At 34.3% G+C, this 21,505-nt stretch overlaps 1 protein-coding gene across 1 annotated transcript; it reads right to left on the bottom strand.

The window, feature by feature from the left end:
* Positions 1-7,397: 7,397 nt before the first annotated feature.
* gata5 (GATA binding protein 5) lies at positions 7,398-18,601 on the bottom strand. Its single transcript, NM_131235.2, is given in 7 exon segments — positions 7,398-8,201; positions 11,070-11,197; positions 11,540-11,624; positions 13,671-13,799; positions 15,044-15,213; positions 17,128-17,786; positions 18,367-18,601. Coding segments are annotated over 6 exon segments (1,152 nt in total). The 5' UTR covers positions 17,648-17,786; positions 18,367-18,601; the 3' UTR covers positions 7,398-8,081.
* Positions 18,602-21,505: the final 2,904 nt, after the last annotated feature.

Here is a 21,505-nt window from a genome sequence, read left to right as displayed (position 1 = left end):
TGTTTAGAAATATGTGGGAAAAAATAACATGGGGTGGGGGATAATTCAGGGAGGCTAATAATTCTGACTTCAACTGTGTATTGTATTTTTAATCAAATAAAATGCAGCCTTGGTGAACAGAAGAGACTTCTTCAAAACAATACAAATAATTCCTGACGCCAAGCTTTTGACAGGTAATGTAAGCTAGATGCTTCATTGGATCAAGACTCGTTATTATTACTGCATTATTGTTAATTCTCTCAGGTTTTTCCAGCCGCAGTGTCTCTTTCTCCCCCACTTGGCTTGTTCTCTGGCCCAGGTCTTATAGTAGGGTTATATAAGAGCACAGTCCAGTTTTAGTGCGCTCTGGCACATCTGCTATCTGAATACTCATTCTGAGGAAATCCCCAGCACAAATTGCCCTGAAACATACAGTGCTACAGAAATGTAAAGCAAACGAGGGTGTTAAGAAGAAAGTAGAAAAAAAACACTTGATATGATGCATTCATTTTCAATTATTCACAGAGGCAGTTGCCATATTTCTAATTGACCTCATTTAACATGGTTTATGATGCATTGTAGACATTTAATTTGATCTTGCATAATATTTGGCGAGCGTGATGTGAGCGCTCATGAAAAATAATCTGAGTGCTTGTAAAAAAAACTAACATATGCACCTTATATTTAGAGTTTTCTGTAAATATGCAGATCTAATAACATTTGATTTACTAGAGAAACCAAATTGCCAATTTTGAAAATAGGCGAAAGTTTAAAATTAAGGGGAAAAAATTAACATGTATAAACAAACAAGGTTTTGAGATTACAAAGGTTAATATCAATATCTAATATATAAAATGTATTAAAATAGTTATTTAAAAATCTGAATGTTGTATTGTTTTATAGTATTTCACATTACAAAATCCTGTAAATTAAAATGACAACCTTTTAAATAATAGATATTCATCAAATATATGTGTATTTTTGGAAAACAAGAAAATTCTGAAATATTAAAGCAATATTTTGCATCTTTTGTATCAGTATCTGTTTGAAATAAAGTCTGTACTGTAAAACAGACAAAATCCTGACAGAAATTACCAGTTTATTTCCATTTTGCATTAAAGATGAGTCTTGAATGACTGATTGTTTTGATAAACAAACAGTATTGACTGATTGATTGATAAATTGTTGAAAAAAATAGTATACTGCCATAACTAATATATAGTGTGGGTTTTATATTACCTCCTACCATATTTAGTTATCATGAATCAATGTAGGCTTTCCAGAATTCCTCAGTCTATATTCTTTTTTTTTTTCTTCTTTTTGTTAGAATATTTGGTTACGGACACAGTCACAAATGTGTACAGCCATAATAAATCACCTTGTCACACACACATATGCACAATCACAAAGCAGCAATCCTTCATCTGAGTCCACTGTTACTCAGAAGGATGAATTGTCACCCCCTCCGTAACTTCCTTCACGGTCAAAACCGCTCTACAATATCCTGTTTTCTACCGCAGGACAGAGAGCGCAAAGCCAGAGAAAATGAATGAAGGAGGTCGACCCTGGGAAAAATCTGTCTATGCCTCTAAAACGCTCAACAGAAGATGTTAAAAGTAGGAAAATGAGATATCCATCTTAATGACTAATGGAGAGGAACAAAGAACAGAAACTGAGAGAAAAAAAAAAGCTTGACATTGCCTTAAACTCAAGTGTTTAAGAAAAATGGAGAATATGAAATATCATTAAATATAGATTTAATTATGACACCAATAAAAAAAAAAGCTTCATATGACTTCAAGAAATATTTAAAAAGTTACATTTCATTTACAAACAATAGCTTAGTCACTTGTTTTACATTGTAAAAAATGCTGGGTTCAATACAATTGCATAATGTTGTCCAAACACAAATTGTTTAAGTTACATTAAACATTTTAACAAATTAAACTAGATTGAACATAAAACAAATCAGTAATGTCAAGAAAACTTAAGAATTGTGTTTCAACTCATTTTAAATAAGTAGTTTGAACAGGCGACAAGTCATTTGTTAAGCCTAGAGGCTAGACTCTTTTGAACACATTTGTCCTGTTTTTATTTTACCCTGCACATAAAAAAATATTAAAATCGATTATTATCAATAAGTCGACATGTTTTTTTTAATCATAACTTATTAAACTGTTAATCATGTTTCTAATTAAATTTTAAACACTGTAAAAAATGTGTCCGCACAAATCATTCATGTTGTCCCAACACAAATCGATTAAGTTAACTTACAAATTTAAGTGGATTTAACACAAAACAATTAACCCACCCCCCAAAAAAAAAAATCAAGAATTTTGTTGATTCAGAAAATTTTACATAAAATTAGTATTTTTAACAAGCAGCAAAAATATTTTTTAGAGATGCTATACAAATTGTTAAAGTCTGTTTAAGGAAATTTAAATTAAAATGACTCAAAATGGGTGACGCAGTGGCGCAGTTGGTAGTGCTGTCGCCTCACAGCAAGAAGGTTGCTGGTTCGAGCCGTGGCTGGGTCAGTTGGCGTTTCAGTGTGGAGTTTGCACACGTGGGTTTCCTCCGGGTGCTCCCGTTTCCCCTACAGTCCAAAGACATGTGGTGCAGGTGAATTGGGTAAGCTAACTCGTCCGTAGTGTATGAGTGTAAATGAGTGTGTATGGATGTTTCCCAGAGATGGGTTGCAGCTGGAAGGGCATCTGCTGTGTAAAACACATGCTGGATAAGTTGGCGGTTCATTCCGCTGTGGCGACCCCGGATTAATAAAGGGACTGAGCTGAAAAGAAAATGAATGAATGAAAGACTCAAAATGATTCAAATAAAAATAAGGCAACAATGTAATGTGTCTACAGTGTGCTGGTGAAGCTTGGTTGTAAAACGGATGAGTTTCAATCATTGAAATACATGTTTTTGTAGTCTCATACACTCTATGATATGATTTTTGCTTCTTGTTCAATCTGGACATTTTGGGGGGAAACTTAAGGTTTTTATGTTCAATATACTTAAATTAGTTACGTTAATATAATGGTTTTGTATTGGATAAACTATACTTATTTAAAATAAGGTGAATTCACGCAATTATTATTATTATTTATATATATATATATATATATATATATATATATATATATATATATATATATATATATATATATATATATATATATATATGAAGTCAGAATTATTAGCCCCCTTTTGATTTGGATTGTCTTTTTTAAATATTTCCCAAATGATGTTTAACAGAGCAAGGAAATTTTCACAGTATATCTGATAATATTTTTTCTTCTGGAGAAAGTATTGTTTGTTTTATTTCAGCTAGAATAAAAGCAGTTATTAATTTTTTTAAAAACATTTTTGGGACAAAATTATTAGCCCCTTTAAGCTAATTTTTTTTTTAGATAATCTACAGAACAAACCACTGTTATACAATAACTTACCTAGTTACCCTAACCTGCCTAGTTAACCTAATTAACCTAGTTAAGCCTTTAAATGTCACTTTAAGCTGTATAGAAGTGTCTTGAAAAATATCAAGTAAAATATTATTTACTGTCATTATGACAAAGAGAAAATAAATATGTTATTAGAAATACATTTTTAAAACTATTATGATTAGAAATGTGCTGAAACAATCTTTCCTCCATTAAACAGAAATTGGGGGGAAAAATAAACAGGGGCGCTAATAATTCAGGGGGGCTAATAATTCTGACTTCAACTGTATATATATATATATACATATATATACTGTATATATACTGTATATATATATATATATATATATATATATATATATTTATATATATATATATATATAAATATCTTTTGGTGGATAAAACATAAAACTTTGTTTTATGTTCAATCTACTTCAAATTCTAAAAAATAATTGGTTATTAACTTAATTTGTGTTGGGACAACATAAAAGAATTACCTGGAACCCAGCATTATTTACACTGTGGTACTGCAAAAACTAAGGTTAGGTTACTTGATTTATACCCGAAGGTAGATTTGGTTTACAGTCAAGAGTCCTCATCTCATAACAGTGCCACACAAAGGAACTCACAAAATAACAACAACAACTGAACATTAAGACATAAAACGTAAACATAAAAACACTTATAAAGAATAAATAAATATAATCACTTCAAGTGCCCCCGCCCAAATAAATGTTTTAAATGTTCTAAAATATACAAGTCACCGAAACATCTCTGCTTTAGTCTATGCCTTATTTAAATGTCTAATGGCTGCTGGTATGAAGCTATTTTTTTATCATTTCATTCTGCAGCTTAATACTAGAGTCCTGCAACCAGAAGGAAGGAGCTGAAACTCTGAGTGTAGGGGATGATCAGAGTCACTTAAAATTTAATTTGTGATTCTCTTTAGTTGCCTGGTGTATACAGCCTCTAGATTGGCTAGTGACACCCCGGTTAGCTTACTGGACCACTTAACTATTTGATTAAGTGAGTTTTTGTTCTTGACAGAGAGATTCTCAAACCCATGACACCAAAGCAAAGGATAAAACAGATTCAAGAAAAGCATGGTAAAATAGAGTCATCATGTGTTTATCAATATGGATTGGAACAAAAGTCATGACAACTATTTTTTATGTTACTTTAACCTATTTTTACAAGGTAAACACGTTTCAACTATATGTTTTTAAATTATAAAACTTAAATGTTTTGATCAGTTTTACTAAAGTTGAGATGACTAGAAAAGTCAACTTTAAACAAGCATGCTCACCATGTAAATCACTACTACCTCATTTCAGAAGAGCTTATCATTCATACTGGAGAGTTGTGTGGTGATGATGGGATGGGCATCATCTAAAAAAGCCTGTGATTAAAATATTGCTTTTAAAGCACTTAAATGAGGCTGAGGTTATGAACCTGATAGAACAGTTTCTTGACCCTGCACCTCATCACCTGGCCAACAAACAGATAGCGTAAGCTAATTTGGCCAATAGCAATAAAGGTGGATGGCGGTGCCTCTCTGTCGCCATGAGGCTGTAAAGCGGGTGGGCTTCATGCTGACGCGCCCGCCAAGAGCCAACATGTTCAAGCCCAACCCAAATCCTCAGCGCCATAAAGCCAAGCTGGAAGGCAACCTTTGATCGCCAACACTCTCGAGAGAGAGGTACACGCAGACACCGAGAGTCATTCACGCATACACCTCTGAGCATACAGCTTACACAAAACAACTATATAAAGCCATAAACATCAAAGTGTTCGTATACTATTCCTATATGGCCTAGATCATGGCAGTTTAGATATTTTAAAAATTAACAAGCTAACTTTGAAAACAAAAGAAGAACAGGACTAAAGTCTGTTTTTTTTTTTTTTTTTTTGGGAGGGAGGGAGTAAGCACAAAAATGCACAAATTTATGGAAATATTCAAGTCAAGTAATGTGTTATTTTATGTCTTTACTTTAAATTTGAATATAAAACAAAACCTGTCAGTCATGTTCCTCAAATTTTACCGTAAATAATAGTAATAAAGTAAAGCAATAAACATCAGAAATGTACTTTTAGCCAGATTTTTTTCTTTATCTTAGCATTTTTTTTTTCAAATTATTGTTTTTTACCAGTTAAATCAACAACATTGTTTACAGTGTAAAGTGGAGATCAAAATGTTGAGGTCTTATATTATTTAAAGTGAAAGAGTGGCAAAAAACAAAAAAACAAGTAAAAAAAAAAACTCAGACGGCAGGTCGTCAAAAGGAAGATCAAATGGGTGAGCCTTTAATATGTTCCTATGTCCCAACACAAATCTACCAAGTTAGCTTAATCATTTTTTACAAATTTAAGTAGATTGAACATAAAACAATTGATTTACTCCCCCCAAAAATATAGGAATTGTGTTGCTTCAACTCATTTTAAATAAGTAGTTAGAACGATCACTCATTCATTCATTAATTTTTTTGTCGGCTTAGTCCCTTTATTAATCTGTGGTCGCCACAGCGGAATGAACCGCCAACTTATCCAGCAAGTGTTTACGCAGCGGATGCCCTTCCAGCCGCAACCCATCTCTGGGAAACATCCACACATACACACACACTCATACACTACGGACAATTTAGCCTACCAGATTCACCTGTACCACATGTCTTTGGACTGTGGGGGAAACCGGAGCACCCGGAGGAAACCCACACGAACGCAGGGAGAACATGCAAACTCCACACAGAAACGCCAACTGAGGATCGAACTAGCGACCTTCTTGCTGTGAGGCGAACGTGCTACCCACTGCGCCACTGCGTCGACTAGAACGATCATTCTCAAGTAATTTTTTTGAGTATTGCATCTGCCATCGGTCGCTTCAAATCTGCGATTTTAAGAATATTGCATCTTTACAGTCTCATTAACTCATTCAACTCCCCTAAAAAGGCTGGTCCCCAAAAGACAAATAGACGAAGAGATAAGATAATGTAGAGAATATGGGCAATGTTTTCAACACTGCTCATCAATTCAGCTTAAAGATCTGTAACGCAGCATACAGTGTCTCGAAGATAAAGAGAGTTAGGGATCAAACCTTCATCAGCAAAAATAATCATTAGGCTAGACTAATCTTTGCTGAGGAGCATGTTGTGCGAACAGAAAACTGGTCCAAAGTTCCCTTTAGTGATGAAAGCAAGTTTTGTTTATTTGGATCTGATGGGAAACATGTTGTTCGTCAAACTGGGAGAAGACAAAACCCAAAGTGTGTGCAGAAGTCAGGTTTGGGGGATTTTTGTTTAAGCAGCAGAAGGAAATCTTCTGTATTTCTTTTTTATTTTGTGGTATAGTTTTAAATGTCACATAAACGGCTTAAAGCATTAGCTCAGCCAAAAATAAAGATTCTGTTATTAATTACTTACAGTTCATATTATATTCCTAATTCCTAGTGCCAAAACCCTTAGACCTTCTCTATTGGGAACACAAATTATAGGTATTTTAGATTAAATCATGGAGGGCAAGAGTCTTATGACATTCAAAGTCCAGAAAATAAAATAAAAACAATGACAAAAAAATTCAATATGACTTCAGTGGTTCAACTGTAATCATTCAAAGCTCCAAAATCAATTCTGCGCCCACCAAAACATCAGTAAAAAGTAATATTTTTTTGTGTTTTTGCCACACTAAGGTGTTTTTGGAGCTTCATATAATTACAGTTGTACAATTGAAGTCAGATGGAATGTTTTGACAATGGTTTCGATTCCTTTTCATGACCCTTACTGTCCATGGATGATAAGACAGCTCTCGAACTTTATCTAGAATGTCTTAATTTGTGTTCAGAACATGAATGAGTAATTATGAGTAATTAACAACAAAAATTGTAACTTTTTGGGTGAACTAACCCTTAAACAATTTAGAATTTCCTGGACAACTAAACAAGTGCAGACACAAAGTAGATGTCGGTCAATTTTATATGCCATGAAACGATATAATTCCAATATATATCAACAAAATACATCAAATAAATTTAGGTTAACATATTCTGACAAAAAACAAAACACAGAATTTCGAAACAATTAATATAAACGTGTCCCTTTTCAAAATCGGCTGAAAAGCGGCGCGGGTCATTGCACTTCAGATCATCGGAGGAATACAATACAACATTGACAGAGTCTGGAATCAGCAAAGACAACAAGGAAACTTTTAAAAGGCCTCATCCAGGGAAAGTATGCGATCTCAAGTCATAACGACCATAAAGACGCATTCCCTGAAGGATAAAGGGAATTATGGGAGAGAGACTTGTGTGCCTCCACCATTCTTATCTCAACATAAATAATGTATCTTAAAAGGTAATCATTAACAACTAAGCCATGAAACGTTCAGTAGCCATAAAAAGCATGTTTTTTGTCCTCCCGATCATTGGAACTCAAGAACTGTTACAGAGGCGCTGCTTGTCATCCACCATATTTTTGGTGGAATTGCATGAATTGGCCGTGACATCATAGATATGCCACCATAAATCAAGGAGGAAAAGTAGCACAAATTACTGTCAATGTCTTGCTTTCCTAAGCACCGTCTGTCTACATTTGTGTAAAAGTCCTATTAGGTAGATTCAGTTAAAAGTCTTTTCTCCCATGCCAGAGAGGTTTCAGTGGAGGTCTCGGATCACGCTTGAGACAGAGCACACCAGGAGTTCTGTGGGGCGATCGACGTCGGGGTGTATGTGTAGTCTTCATATTTGATGTCCACATGGGCAGAACTGGCACTATCCAACTGTGTCGATGCCTTAGAAAGAGCACAGGGAAATGCTGTCAGCTGACAATGTATATTATCTTTAACAGTGGGTAAATGATAATAGACTTATTACATTGTTTCATACTTTCTTCAGTGGAACAGAAAATAGGATTTACTTTTTTTTTTTTTAATTCATGTACTCTTGTAATATTTTTTATCAAAGTAACATCCCCTTAATTTTCATTGACATCTCTCTAGTCTGATTATAGGCTTACTGGAATGAGGCAAATCTGTCAATCACAAAAGATCCACCAATAGGTAGCCACAATCATCTAATTAGTTCACAATGAATCAAATCAAGTTCTGTACTTCATCTTATAAACCTTTAAAGGCAGACTTTTGGTGAATTTTGAGGACGTTAATTGGGTGTACATATTTTTGTTGAATTAATCTCTTCCCAACAATTCAACTTTTTTTTTTATTAAAAAAAGAATTACAACAGACAATGTACACATGATACTGTATAGAATATTCCACCAATCAGAGAGGTCCAGCAAGCAATGCACCTGCCAAAATAATTGCCTGCCTGCTCCTATGATTATACATAATATAGTTATGGGCCTAATATAGGCCCTATCATACACTCAGTGCAATAAGGTGCAAGATGTCTTTGGCAAGATTTGTTGCTATTTCCAGACCAGCGCAACTCTAATTTTCACGTTTTGCGCCATGTTGTTTTATCAGCAAATATATATGCGCTACTTTGTGGACTTTTGGGTTCTTCAGTCTAAAAAGGAGGTGTGTTAAGGCGCATTGTTGGTGCATTGCTACTCTGAGGAACTGAAATAGACCGTGCCATTGACCAACTAAAAGCTGGTCTAAAGTCAAGCGCAGAGCAAGTTAGTTATGCGCTTATGCAGGTCCAAAGGCATACACACTGCTTAATACACACAGGATGTCCAGCAGTACAGAAATATATTTACATATAAAAAATGTAAGAATTCAAATAATAATAATAATAATTATATATATATATATATATATATATATATATATATATATATATATATATATATATATATATATATTTAAACCACTACCTCCACGCCTTCTTCATGCCTCCATGCCTTTTTTCAGTTCATTCATGGAAATTTGCATTTGTATAATGTTATTATTATTAGCAGTATTATTTATTATATGCATATACATATTTGTTTTAATAAAAGCAACTATAGATTCGTCCATCTGTTGGGTTTTGGAGATGTATGCATCACCATATGGGGCATAAGAATAGCACGTGTTGGTTATGTTAGGACTGCGTTGTTTTGTATTTCTGTGTTTTTGATTTGATTCTAGATTGGGGCGTGCCTTCAGCACACCTGATGCTGGTCAGCGCCCTTATTTAAACCCTGGCAGAGAGCTTGTCGGGGCCGCTGTCCATTCACTTGGCAGTTGGCCAGAGCTGCGCTCCAATTTGGGCATTATACTTTGTTTCGCATCCATACACTATCACTGACAACATTTACCGCATCCATAAACTTGCATTTCACACTGATTGAACATACTGATACTGATATTTTGATTATATAATTTGAATTGAGTTAAATAAATCTTTTTTGATTATACTTCGCCTTGTCGTCTCCCTTACTATGTTACATCCATGAGCCAGGTGTAACAGGCTATAACTCACACGTTGTTATTATTGTTAATTTATTCGTCTGCTGGAAATTAGAACTGAATTGAGAAATAATTTTGAAACAAATCCTTGCGCTTAACAAACTAAATTAAATATGTAGGCTAATGGATGTCTTCAGTAGAGTGTGTACAACACTGTTTCCTTATACACGAAAGTAAAGGAGTAAAGTAAAGCACAAAAGTAAAGAGGCAGAATGGAGGAGGCTCATTCTTCATCATCGTGCTGCAGATTTACTCGTTTTCTCACTAGTGAAGCATTCGGTTTTTCTACGTACAAAGTCCAACTTTTCAAAAGTGCAAATGACTCTTAAAGGCAATGGGAGATGAGTCTCTGATTGGTTCAATGAAACGGTATGATTAAAATACACCCATAACTCATGAGAACAACAAGCACATCCCTGTTAGACCATGCGCCAGGGCACAGAGCGTTTTTTTTTCATTGTTAAAATAGCAAGAGTAGATTCGGACACGCCCTTAATGCTTTTGTGCTATAAGCTTTAGACTTTGCACCTAGATCATCAAATTAAGCTCCCAGTGTGTTTGAAATAATTAAATAGTGCAAATGAATTTGATTGCAATCTTAATTGTTTCTCTTTTTAGAGCAATTAAGTGCACAATCTTATATTTTGTATACAATTTTCACATTCTTTGTTTTAAATTACTGTTTGCAATGTTGTTTTTCTTCATAGCTGGTCGACTTGATTCATGACTTATAATGCTTGAACAAAGACTTTAGAAAATCCTTACTGGGAAAAATACTTCCAGAGCCCATGTAAAAACTGGATAGCACTAATGTATATAATAATATATATGTTTATACATATATATCTGTATATGTGTCAACAGATGAAAGTTTTAAGATGTTTAAGGGTTCACATTGTTTAACTAATAATTGTAGAATATTTATTTTTCATAGCATGCTTAACTTAAGTCTGGAAGTCTGGCATCAATCATTTAGCCCACTCACATTTAAAGAGATAGTTCAACCAAAAAAAAATCTAATGTCTTCACCATTTGCTCACACTCAAATGGTTCTTCTTCCGTTAAACACAAAACAAGAGGTTCTGTAGAATGTTGGTAACCAGCAGCTGTTGACTCTTCTGCTTTCAAACATTCTTCAAAATACCTTCTTGTGTGTACATCAGAAAAATAAACTCCAATAGGTTTGGAGTGTGAATAAAGGATCTCTTTAATAGCTTACATGACGATCACAAGAGTACATACCTGTGTGACCGAGACAACGGTTTGGCCTGCATATGGAGAAGCTGCGATACTAGGTTCACTTTTTATTGTAGAGGCGTTTTCTGACACAGGCAGTGAAGTGGGAGACGTAGCGCCAGACACTGTTGACCCTGCCGACCAATAGAACAAAATGTGAATGACAGCCATAATAAAAAAACAGCAAACTCAACATGCGGGTTATTGCAAATGACAATTAATGGCGTCAAACATCCGTTCGTGTATGTGCCGGTGCTGCATACACACCACATGTTCATTGAAAGCAGAAAAAAGTTCTGTTATTGCTCTCTTTCTCTCTTTTACTCCCTTTCCCCTCCCTTTACCTTCTCGCTCACCCCATATTTCTCTCCACACATTCTCTGACTCACTCACTCCCACACTTCCATTCAAATCACTCATGTCTGCTTTCGTCTCAAAATTAATGTCTCTTTTAAAATGCTTTTGTCCACTCTTACCTGAGGATGATTTGGTTTTGGGCATCTTTGGTTTGCGTTTCCTTGTCTGAATGCTTTCTTTTTTCATAGCTAATGGCCTTGGTACCTAAAGCGAGAGAAAGGGGAAAAAGTACTGTAAATATACATGTATAAATGACTGATTAATTATTCAGTATTCGAATTAAAGTTACAAAAACAGAATAAAATGTGTTGGTGGGTCAATGATTATAAAGAGTGAACTTGCTTTCAGTATAGGTATTCATAGCTACTTGTAAAATGTTTGGCATAATTATGCATTTTTCAATGTTTTTTGCTCACCAAGGCTTTATTTATTTGTTCATAAATACTGTCAAATATGAAATATTGTGAAAAAGTATTACAGCTCAAAATATCTACATTATACTTGAATAGATTTAAATTTTTTTAAATGTATTACTGTGATGTCGATGCTAATTTTTCATTATCATCAATCCAGTCTTTAGCGCCATTTGATGCTTTAGAAATCATTCTCGTGTGATGATGAAGTGCTCGGTTATTATTGGGGCTAAATAATTAATAATGGTTCTCATTAGTATATATCGTAAAAAAAAAAAAAAAAAAAAATGTATATTGTATTTAACATTTTTTGTGGAGGCCTCGACAACATTTTGAGCATTCTTATGTTAATACAAAGTTTAAAAAAAAACATTAACTTGAAACAAAAATATTCTGTAACATTATCAAATTATCTCAACTTGAATCAACTAATGTGTTCTTATTGAATAAAAAGTATAATTTGATTGGTTTAAAATATCCCTAAAATAGTATCATGATTAAAAATATCTAATTATCTAATTATTATTGTTGTTATTATTATTATTTTTATTATATTCATTCATTCATTCATTTTCTTTTCAGCTTAGTACTTTTTATTAATCTAGAGTTGCCACAGCGGAATTAACCACCAACTCATCCAGCATATGTTTTCTGCAGCGGATGCGCTTCTAGCTGCATATTTTTATATATTATTATTATTATTATTATTATTATTATTATTATTATTATTATGTTTATTTCTATAGCACTTTTACAATGTAGATCAGGGGTCGACAATCTCGGTCCTGGAGGGCCGGTGTCCCTGCAGGGTTTAGCTTCAACTTGCTTCAACAAACCTGCCTGGGTGTTTCAAGTATACCAAGTAAGACCTTGATTAGCATGTTCAGGTGTGTTTGATTAGGGTTGGAGCTAAAATCTGCAGGACACCGGCCCTCCAGGAACAAGTTTGGTGACCACTTATGTAGATTGTGCCAGAGCAGCTTAACATAGAAAGTCTAGTAAATTGAAAGTGTGTCAGTCAAGTTTTCAGAATTGAAGTTCAGTTTAGTTCACTGTGGATTAAACAATAAATAATAATAATAATAATAATAATAATAATAATAATAATAATAATAATAATAATAATAATGTAATTATTATTTATTTCTATAGCACTTTCACAATGTAGATTGTGCCAAAGCAGCTTAACGTAGAAATTCTTATACATTGAAACTGTGTGATTCCAGTTTTCAAAATGGAAGTTCAGTTTAGTTCAGTTTAGTTCAGTGTGGATATGTAATAATAAATGTGTAATAATAAATGTGTAATAATAATGATAATAATAATAATAATAAACTTTTTTCAGTATTCATTACAAAAATGAATTGTTTTTGAGAAGCAAATCAGCATATAAGGATTTCTTAAAGATCATGTGACACTGAGGACAAGCATGATGATGCAGAAAATTCCGCTTTGCAGCGTTAACTTAAGCGTAAACTTAAAAGACTTCTTTCAAAAACCACAATAATTACAACTTTATAACAGCTAGTGCAGATTTAATTTATTTTCTTGTGAGTTTCTGAGTCATTTTGTCAGCTGTGAGAAGAGCTAGTTTAGAGAACAAAGCTTATTTAAGCAACTCCCCTTCCTCTCTCTCTTCTCATTCTCTTCCGATAAAACATACCTATGACCTTTGCATCACATGGTCTAAAGACACACACACACACACACACACACACACACACACACACACACACACACACACACACACACACACACACACACACACACACCACCACCATGCAGCCTCTCAAAATTCTTTGGTACCACAATAATGCAGACTAAATCCTGTTCTTACCCCATGAAGCTTCATGTAAAGTCCACATGCATTGCAGACTGGCTCTCCCTCTGCGTTTCTCCTCCACAGTGTTGTCGTACTAGTATGACAGTTAGTGCAACACAGACCTGCTCGTCGTGATGTGCTTTGCTGCAGAGAAGAACAGACAGAAGTTTGAGAGGGGATTAATTTGATAATTTTACAAAGCTGAAAGGAATTTTGAGACAGTAAATGAAATAAAGTTATTTAATAGAGGAATATAAGGACATGTCAAACCTTGATTAAAAATATATATTTATTTTAAAAGTTAATATGTGTTAAAGAATTGTAACATGACAACAAAGTCAATGAAGCAATTGATTTATGTTTTTTGAAATTATGTTCCTATAGAATATAATGCAGAGATGAATGTAATGTTATTGAGTTTTGTTTAAAATTAAAGTAAGAGTCATTAAAAAAATTAAAAGAAAAAGATGATAACTCTGTGACCAGAACTGTGTATTCCAGTCATTTAACACATCCAAGATTTATTTGACACGCAAAAAATATCAATAATCTTCCAGACCAAGAATGAACCTTCTCAGCTCACATGCACCATAAATTGGTGCTTGTTTTGAGTTTTTCGCTGCTTAGGCTAAAAACAGACCAACCCAAGGACAAGGTCATGAAGGCAAAAATGAAAAGAGAGAGAGATAGAGAACTAGAGAGAGACAGAAAGAGAGAGAGAGAGAGAGAGAGAGAGAGAGAGAGAGAGAAAGAGAGACTCATGGGAAACAGAACAGCAGTGAAGGTTTTGCGCAACTTCTGTCTTTATATCCTTCTAAAGAAATGACCATAAAAATGTTAAATCAACCCACTAACATGAGTATAAATATGCAGAATTGTTTTATTTTGTGAGACTACTTTGTTTGTAAGCATTATTTAATAGTAAAAACAACAATTTGCAAACAAGGTGGGAAACTTTAAGGAATTTTGCACATTGTAATAACTTTATCACGGTTTACAAGTTATTACAACTTACATAAATAAAAATAACTTAAAACATAACTTAAAAATTTGTATAACTTAAAAAATGTTGAAAACTGATCAACTTATTGAAATAAGATAAAAAAAAACATGTTGTCATGACTTTTAGATAATAAATAATTTATAATATATTATTTCTAAGCTCCTAAAAAGTATACTTTTAGCTTATTACTAATTATTCACAATGAGAAACAATAGTTTCCCATTGTCAGGGAATCTAAATAGTATTAACAGTAATAACATTCCTATGAATGAATCAATGTGACTATATTAAGTCCCTTCATTTATTATGGCTAGGTTTAAACAGGACAAGGTCATGTAAAGACTAAGCGTTATTAAAACACAATAATCAACAGCTGTGCGTTTACCAGGCGTTTCTGTGGTTTGATAAGAGGTCGATTGATGCCGTTCATCTTGTGGTAAAGGCCGCACGCGTTGCACAGGTAGTGTCCGGTTCCGTCTCTTCTCCACAGCGGCGTTGAGATTGAGCCGCAGTTCACACACTCGCGCCCTTCACACGGCAGGTCATCCAGCATGTCTGAAAGCAGACACGGAGAGTTTTTCATTAATTCCCCAAGGTTTTCTTTTGAGCTTGAAGTGATTTATGAAAGGACAATGTTGCTTAAATTCATAAAATACGGCGCAGGATCGTTTAAGTTTGAATGACGGGAGCGATGCGTAAAGAGATGTTTTCAAGGTGCGACTTGTACATTAGTATTGTTTTATTACTCTGAAAAACCAAATGTGACTAACCTCAAACGTTTACTCGAATGTTTGTTTCGCTTAATAGCTTATATTGAGAGAATTAAATTAATTAGACATCTGGCTATTTTTTATAAAAAGCCTATAGGCACCGTTAGCATTTTAAGAGATTAAATTAAATAAAATAAGGTCGTGTACGATTTTACACACCCACAGATGTGTCATATATAAACTAAAATCTAAATAACTTGATTTTTTTCAAAATTGTTTAAACATTGATGTCCTTTAAATTAATTTATTATATTAACATTTTATTGAAGAGGTGAAGAAAGAGATGACGCAAACGAAAATCTAAATATTAAGTAGGCCTATAAATAGCCTAATATTTAATTTAAATATAGCGCCTCTTTAGTTAGGCTACCCTTCCTCCATTTTATCCAATCATGTTTGCAATAACAAATTATTTAAACAATGATAGCCTATTAGGATATATAAATTGATCTTCAGTTCAATTCAAAGTGCTAATGTCTTCCAAGACTTTAACGAAAAGATAGGAAATTTTTAGGCATATGTATTTATTTGCAGACCTATGTATAACATAAAGTTTTGGAAGAACTCAGCATTTAAATTGATCCACATAGTCAAAACAGGCTTGGTGTTTCCCTGAGTATCAGGGGAATATGGAATGTGGCAAACGGAATGAAAAATAGATTAATACGAGCATATTCAGGGTCACTGGTGTGTCTATTAGGCGACCGACTAGGCACGAGGGCCTCAGGCGAGCGGAATGTCAATGGGGCTCTTATCAGTGTTAAAGATCCAGGGGTCACCGATCAATCAAGATCCTGACACGTGACGCCCTCCAACAATTTATTTAAAAAAAGATGCGTGAATTCATAATCTTTTATTAATAGATTTAGAGTAATCTCAAACTCTCTGAATTTGTGAGTGTTTCTGGTGGACTGCTATAATAATCTGGAATAACAGCTATCAACATTTTCGTAACGAAACATCTGAAACATGCAACTGCTAAATATCAAACGCTCAAGTCTTATGTAAGCCCGAATAAATCGTCCAGAGTTGTAGTAAGAAATGTGACATTTTATGGACTATCAAAGAAAATGTGTCCGCCTGAAGCACTAAACTTCAAAGCCTACGGCCGCTAAATGTGTATCTGGCTGTAATGGTCTGTTTAGAAAAGTTTGATCAAGGTGACAGTAGCTTGGATAGTTCTCACAATTATGAGGTGCGCACGGGCCCCTTTTATCAACGTGGACAGACAATAGTTGAGAATTAAATTAACATTTAAATTAAAGTGATTGCATTGCCCTATTAAAGGATGTGTATTAGTGCAATAAGATCAAGTTTTGTTTTGATTAGGTTTTGCAAAGTGCCCGAGTACCCTAACTGGTATTCTAGTGCCTTCTAAGTCTAACATAAACACTTAAGGAAAGCAATAAATAACCTTTAAAACCGCAGTAATAAATTGTAAGATCACAGCATCAAACGAAACCCCCTCCATTCCAACCATTTTTGCCTGCTGACTTGAAAGATGGATTTTAAACTATTTCCAAACTACCCAACTGCAAATTAGTAGTATTAAATTTAACATACGACGAAATAATTTCAAAGTGCGTTAAACAAAACGGTGCATATATAGTCAACCATCGTCAATATTTTAGAGTAGGTTACATATTTATATATCCAGACAGAAAAAAATGAGAAGGCAAAAACATGTTAAGATTTTTACCTATACTGGACCTCCTTCCCGGTAGAGTTCCCTGGCGTCCCTGAAGACCGATCATGCCGCCATCAAAGGGCCCAGGCGTCCATGAGGTTGCCATCTCCGGGCTCATGTAGGCCGCGTACGGGCTGGAATAAGAGCCACCGACGGAGCGCACCAGGGCACTTCCATATTGATCCGCACGGCCGCCGTTACTTAACATTAACGGGTTCTGGTACGCGGCGTCCCTGCCGGTGCTGCTGCTCACTGGCGGACTGTGCGAATAAGAGAAACCGGGCGGTGGATGAGGGCTACCGGGGTTGAACGAAGAGTTATCGGTGCCAGTCTGTGGCCAGGCGTGGTGACTGCTGATCCCATGGGCTTGGTGGCTGGACTCGCAAGTCTGTAGGTAGGGCAAGGTCTGGAGCATGGCTGGTACACGAGTGGTGGGTACATACACAGGTGAGCTGGCAGACGGATGGATGTAGTTCCCGGAATCGTGTGCGTAGGGGGACGGGTTGGAAGATAAAGCCAGGCTCGAATACATGATATATCCAGTGAATAAGCTAGATTTCGAAATCTCAAAATTCGCCCAGATTGTAGGCTAGTTAAAAACCTTGTTAACGTCCAAAATCTCCAAATGCGATGGTTTCCTGATCAGAGGCCACAGAAAATGAAATTCTTTCCTGATGACAAACCAAAAATCAAATTATTTTCTTAATATTAGATTGGTATTTTACAAATAATAATAATAATAATAATAATAATAATAATAATAATAATAATAATAATAATAATAAACAATGCAATATAGCCTAATAGTAGTTCTGATTGATTATAACAACGGAACAAAACCCAAATTATTTTAACACACTAATATTTCCTAACAACGTCTTTATATATTTTATGCTAATTATCAATTCTAACAATTTTAAACTATAAAATCTGAAGAAATAGGCTTGTTTCAGTGATTTGGCTAAAGTCAATTTTTTTTTTCATTTATCTTTGGATTTGCGTTTAACACTAAAATGGCATTAATTACTCTCCATATCTTTACGCATGAGATATATTTATCAGCAGCGGTTTTAGATATATTGGGAAAACTCTATCCCAAATCCATTAAATCATCCGCGGGAATCAAGCTGCATTGTAATCTCTTAACATCTATATTTTATCATCGAAAACACAGATTACATAAAAACGTTGATAGCTATAAGCAAAGGGCTTATACAATTTCATCCAAGAGCTCTCGTCGTATTATCTCACCAGATAAGGATGGTTGGTGATAAAGTCGGGAACCCTCTCTTCCAAGTGACTTGATTGAATATCGCCGTCGAGGTTCCCAGTCTCTTCTTTCTTCTTGATTTTAGCCCAGAATTCAAACTTCAGCGAAAATAAGCGACAGTCGAAAAACTTGTAGTTGTCCTCTCCGCGTTTGGGCTTGTCACCGAGGCTTGTCTGTATCTGGAGATAACTGCTGCTGCTGCAGATAATGCCTAATATAACTGTTCCCTGATTTGCTCTCTACTTTACTGCGAGTTATTTGTTAGAGCAGAACCACGTGACGCACTCCAAAGGTAGGACCCATGGAGGAGGAGAAGAATGAGGGGATAAACTAGATGGTGTGCGGCGGAGGAGGGGTGTGCTTCTACCTGTGAGATCTATATTTGCTGAGTCCACTGTATTTTAAACTGTCTTTCTTACTCGATTAAAGTTAACTTTTAAAGGACTTTACAAGCAACAGGACAATTGCATTGACCGAGGCACCAGTGCAAACACGATCTGTGAATACGCAATCGTATACTGTTCTGCTTGTTCAAAATAATTTAAAGAACCAGATAAATTTGTAACGCTACTGTGCACATTATGTTTACGGCAATAGCTTGGGATTTGTTTGCACTTTCTGGTAAAACATATATAAAAAATGTTGCTGTAAAATAACCACGCTGTCTGTGCGAGAACGTAAAGCCCAATTTTATGGCCCGATAAATCTGGATGTGTTCTCTATAAAAGCTGTAGAGAGATAAGAGATACGAGCGACAGCTTAGTATGATGATACAACAATAATCACGCTCATTATACTCAGTTGGAAATATTGTTATCTTAGCGGTATTGTTTGAGTTATCACCCCTCCCCTTTTCAGATAAAAATAGCTATTAGAGATTTAAAGATGTAAATAAATACATTAATTGCTCGAGATAATGTAAAGAGCAATAATAAATATCAAATTCTCAAATAAAAGCACAAACATTCAAACAATAATGGTGTGCCCAAAACGCTTTTTAACACATAAAAATAAATAAATATATTTACAAAGTAAATTAAAAAATAATAGGTATCACTTAACTTGGTGAGTGTCTTATTTCAATAACAGGATGCAATAATAAATCAAACCCCAAATTAAAACATTAGTTGCTGGAGATAATGTAAAGAGCAATAATAAATCTCAAATTCTCAAATAAAAGCACAAACATTAAAACAATAATGGTGTAGCGAAAACGCTTTTTAACACATAAAAAAAATAATAAATATATACAAAGTAAATAAAAAAATAATAGGTATCACTTTACTTGGTGAGTGTCTTTCTTATGCAATAACTGCATGCAATAATAAATCAAACCCCAAACAAGCATGTTACTCATTAGCCTACTGTAAAATAGCAACATTAAACAATTTAGCCTTTATAAATGTTAAATATGATGATAACAAAAATAACGAAATATTAATTTGCACATATCGAACTAGCATATACTTCTCTGATAGGCCTATTTTGTGACAAATTCAACTGATCAAAAGTTCCTCTTGAATTTTAAGAAGTGTCTCCTAAATTTCAGAAAGGTGGTCGCCAATCAGTCTCCTCGACAGACCGCTGATAATGAGATTAATAAGTGATGTTGCGACCTGTGAACTCATTGCTCGCGCCACAAACGCGTGGAGAGGACAATTGAACACACACACACCCTTGTCTGCAGTCACTGTTTGATCACTGGAGAACCTGCATGGTTACACGGCTTAGACAAATCCCCCTTTACCTTACAAAGCCGTTCAATCAAAAGCCGTCTTTGAGTAAATCGCCGCAGAGGGTTTCTTTTTCCACCTCCATTCAAAAATGTCAATAACTAGATCAATAGGCAAAAAACTTGAAGTATTATTATGGATTTGGGCTATTTATATTTTGCATTTCTTATTATTTTTTAGATTATGGGCTACTATCTCTTTGTCTATTTTTGAAGTCTAGCTATTAAAATGTCATCCATTCAATTATCCTAAACAGGAACGTGAAAGACGTCTGCATAGATAGACAACAAAAGCAAGGGCTTAATGATGCAGAAAAGAACTCTAAATTCTGTTCTGGGTGAACGGCCATGCGCAATGCCAAGTGTTTTACGCGCGTGTGTTTGTCTCAGTGTTATATTGCAGAAAAAAAACCCCAACACGAATTGGTAGGAGAAATCTCTTAACTTTTGTTTTTAAAGACGATACGGCGTCTTTCACCAGATCGGATTGCTGACACATGGATGATTTTACACTGTAGGCTAAATACAAATTCAAAGTAGCCTATAGGTTAAAAACGAATAATGTACATTACCATTGGTGCTTGTGCCGTGACAGAGTTTACTTGCATTTTGTGTTTTGGAAATTTAAGCATTAAAGTGATCAAAAACCGTTTAAGACACAGATTAAAAATAGATAAATCTGTAGACTACCATTATCTAAACATAATAAACAACTGCCTCAGCATACAAATCTGTTTGTAAGTAATAATTCGATAGATTGTCTTCAAAGATAAATATTGGCAGAAGCGATATTGGATGACGTCAGAGACTGGAGCAAAGTTGATTCCATTACAGATTAATTATTTTTTATTAACTGATGAATGACCACGAGCTTAATTTTGTCTATTTCATATACCGCTCAAACGTGTCTAAATTTACAGTTAGAAATCCTATTTGACAGCTAGAAATTATTCTCAAAATCTTAAACGAGGTAGAATAAAATGACATTGAACGGCCTATAGCAAATGAATGTTGGTAAATTCATAATTAAAATAAATTGGTTCATAAATTAAAATTATCAAATGGTGACCTGTTTGTTGCAGGTCACACCGACGATCTGAACATTATGTTATTCAATAAATGTTCCTACTTGTTTCTATCATAACATTTCTTTATAATAATAATAAAAAAAATAAAATAATAATAATAATAATAATAATAATAATAATAATAATAATAATAATAATAGCCTTATAATAATAATAATAATAATAATAATAATAATAATAATAATAATAATAATAATAATAATACCCTAACAATAATAATAAAATCTGAGGAAAGAAAGTTCAAAATAATTCTTAAACATAAGTGGGGAAATTACGTGATAACAAATCCAGGCTGAATAA

Source organism: Danio rerio, chromosome 23, assembly GCF_049306965.1.
Source record: "Danio rerio strain Tuebingen ecotype United States chromosome 23, GRCz12tu, whole genome shotgun sequence".
Taxonomy (NCBI): Eukaryota; Metazoa; Chordata; class Actinopteri; order Cypriniformes; family Danionidae; genus Danio; species Danio rerio.
This window is presented reverse-complemented; position numbering and strand designations above follow the sequence as displayed.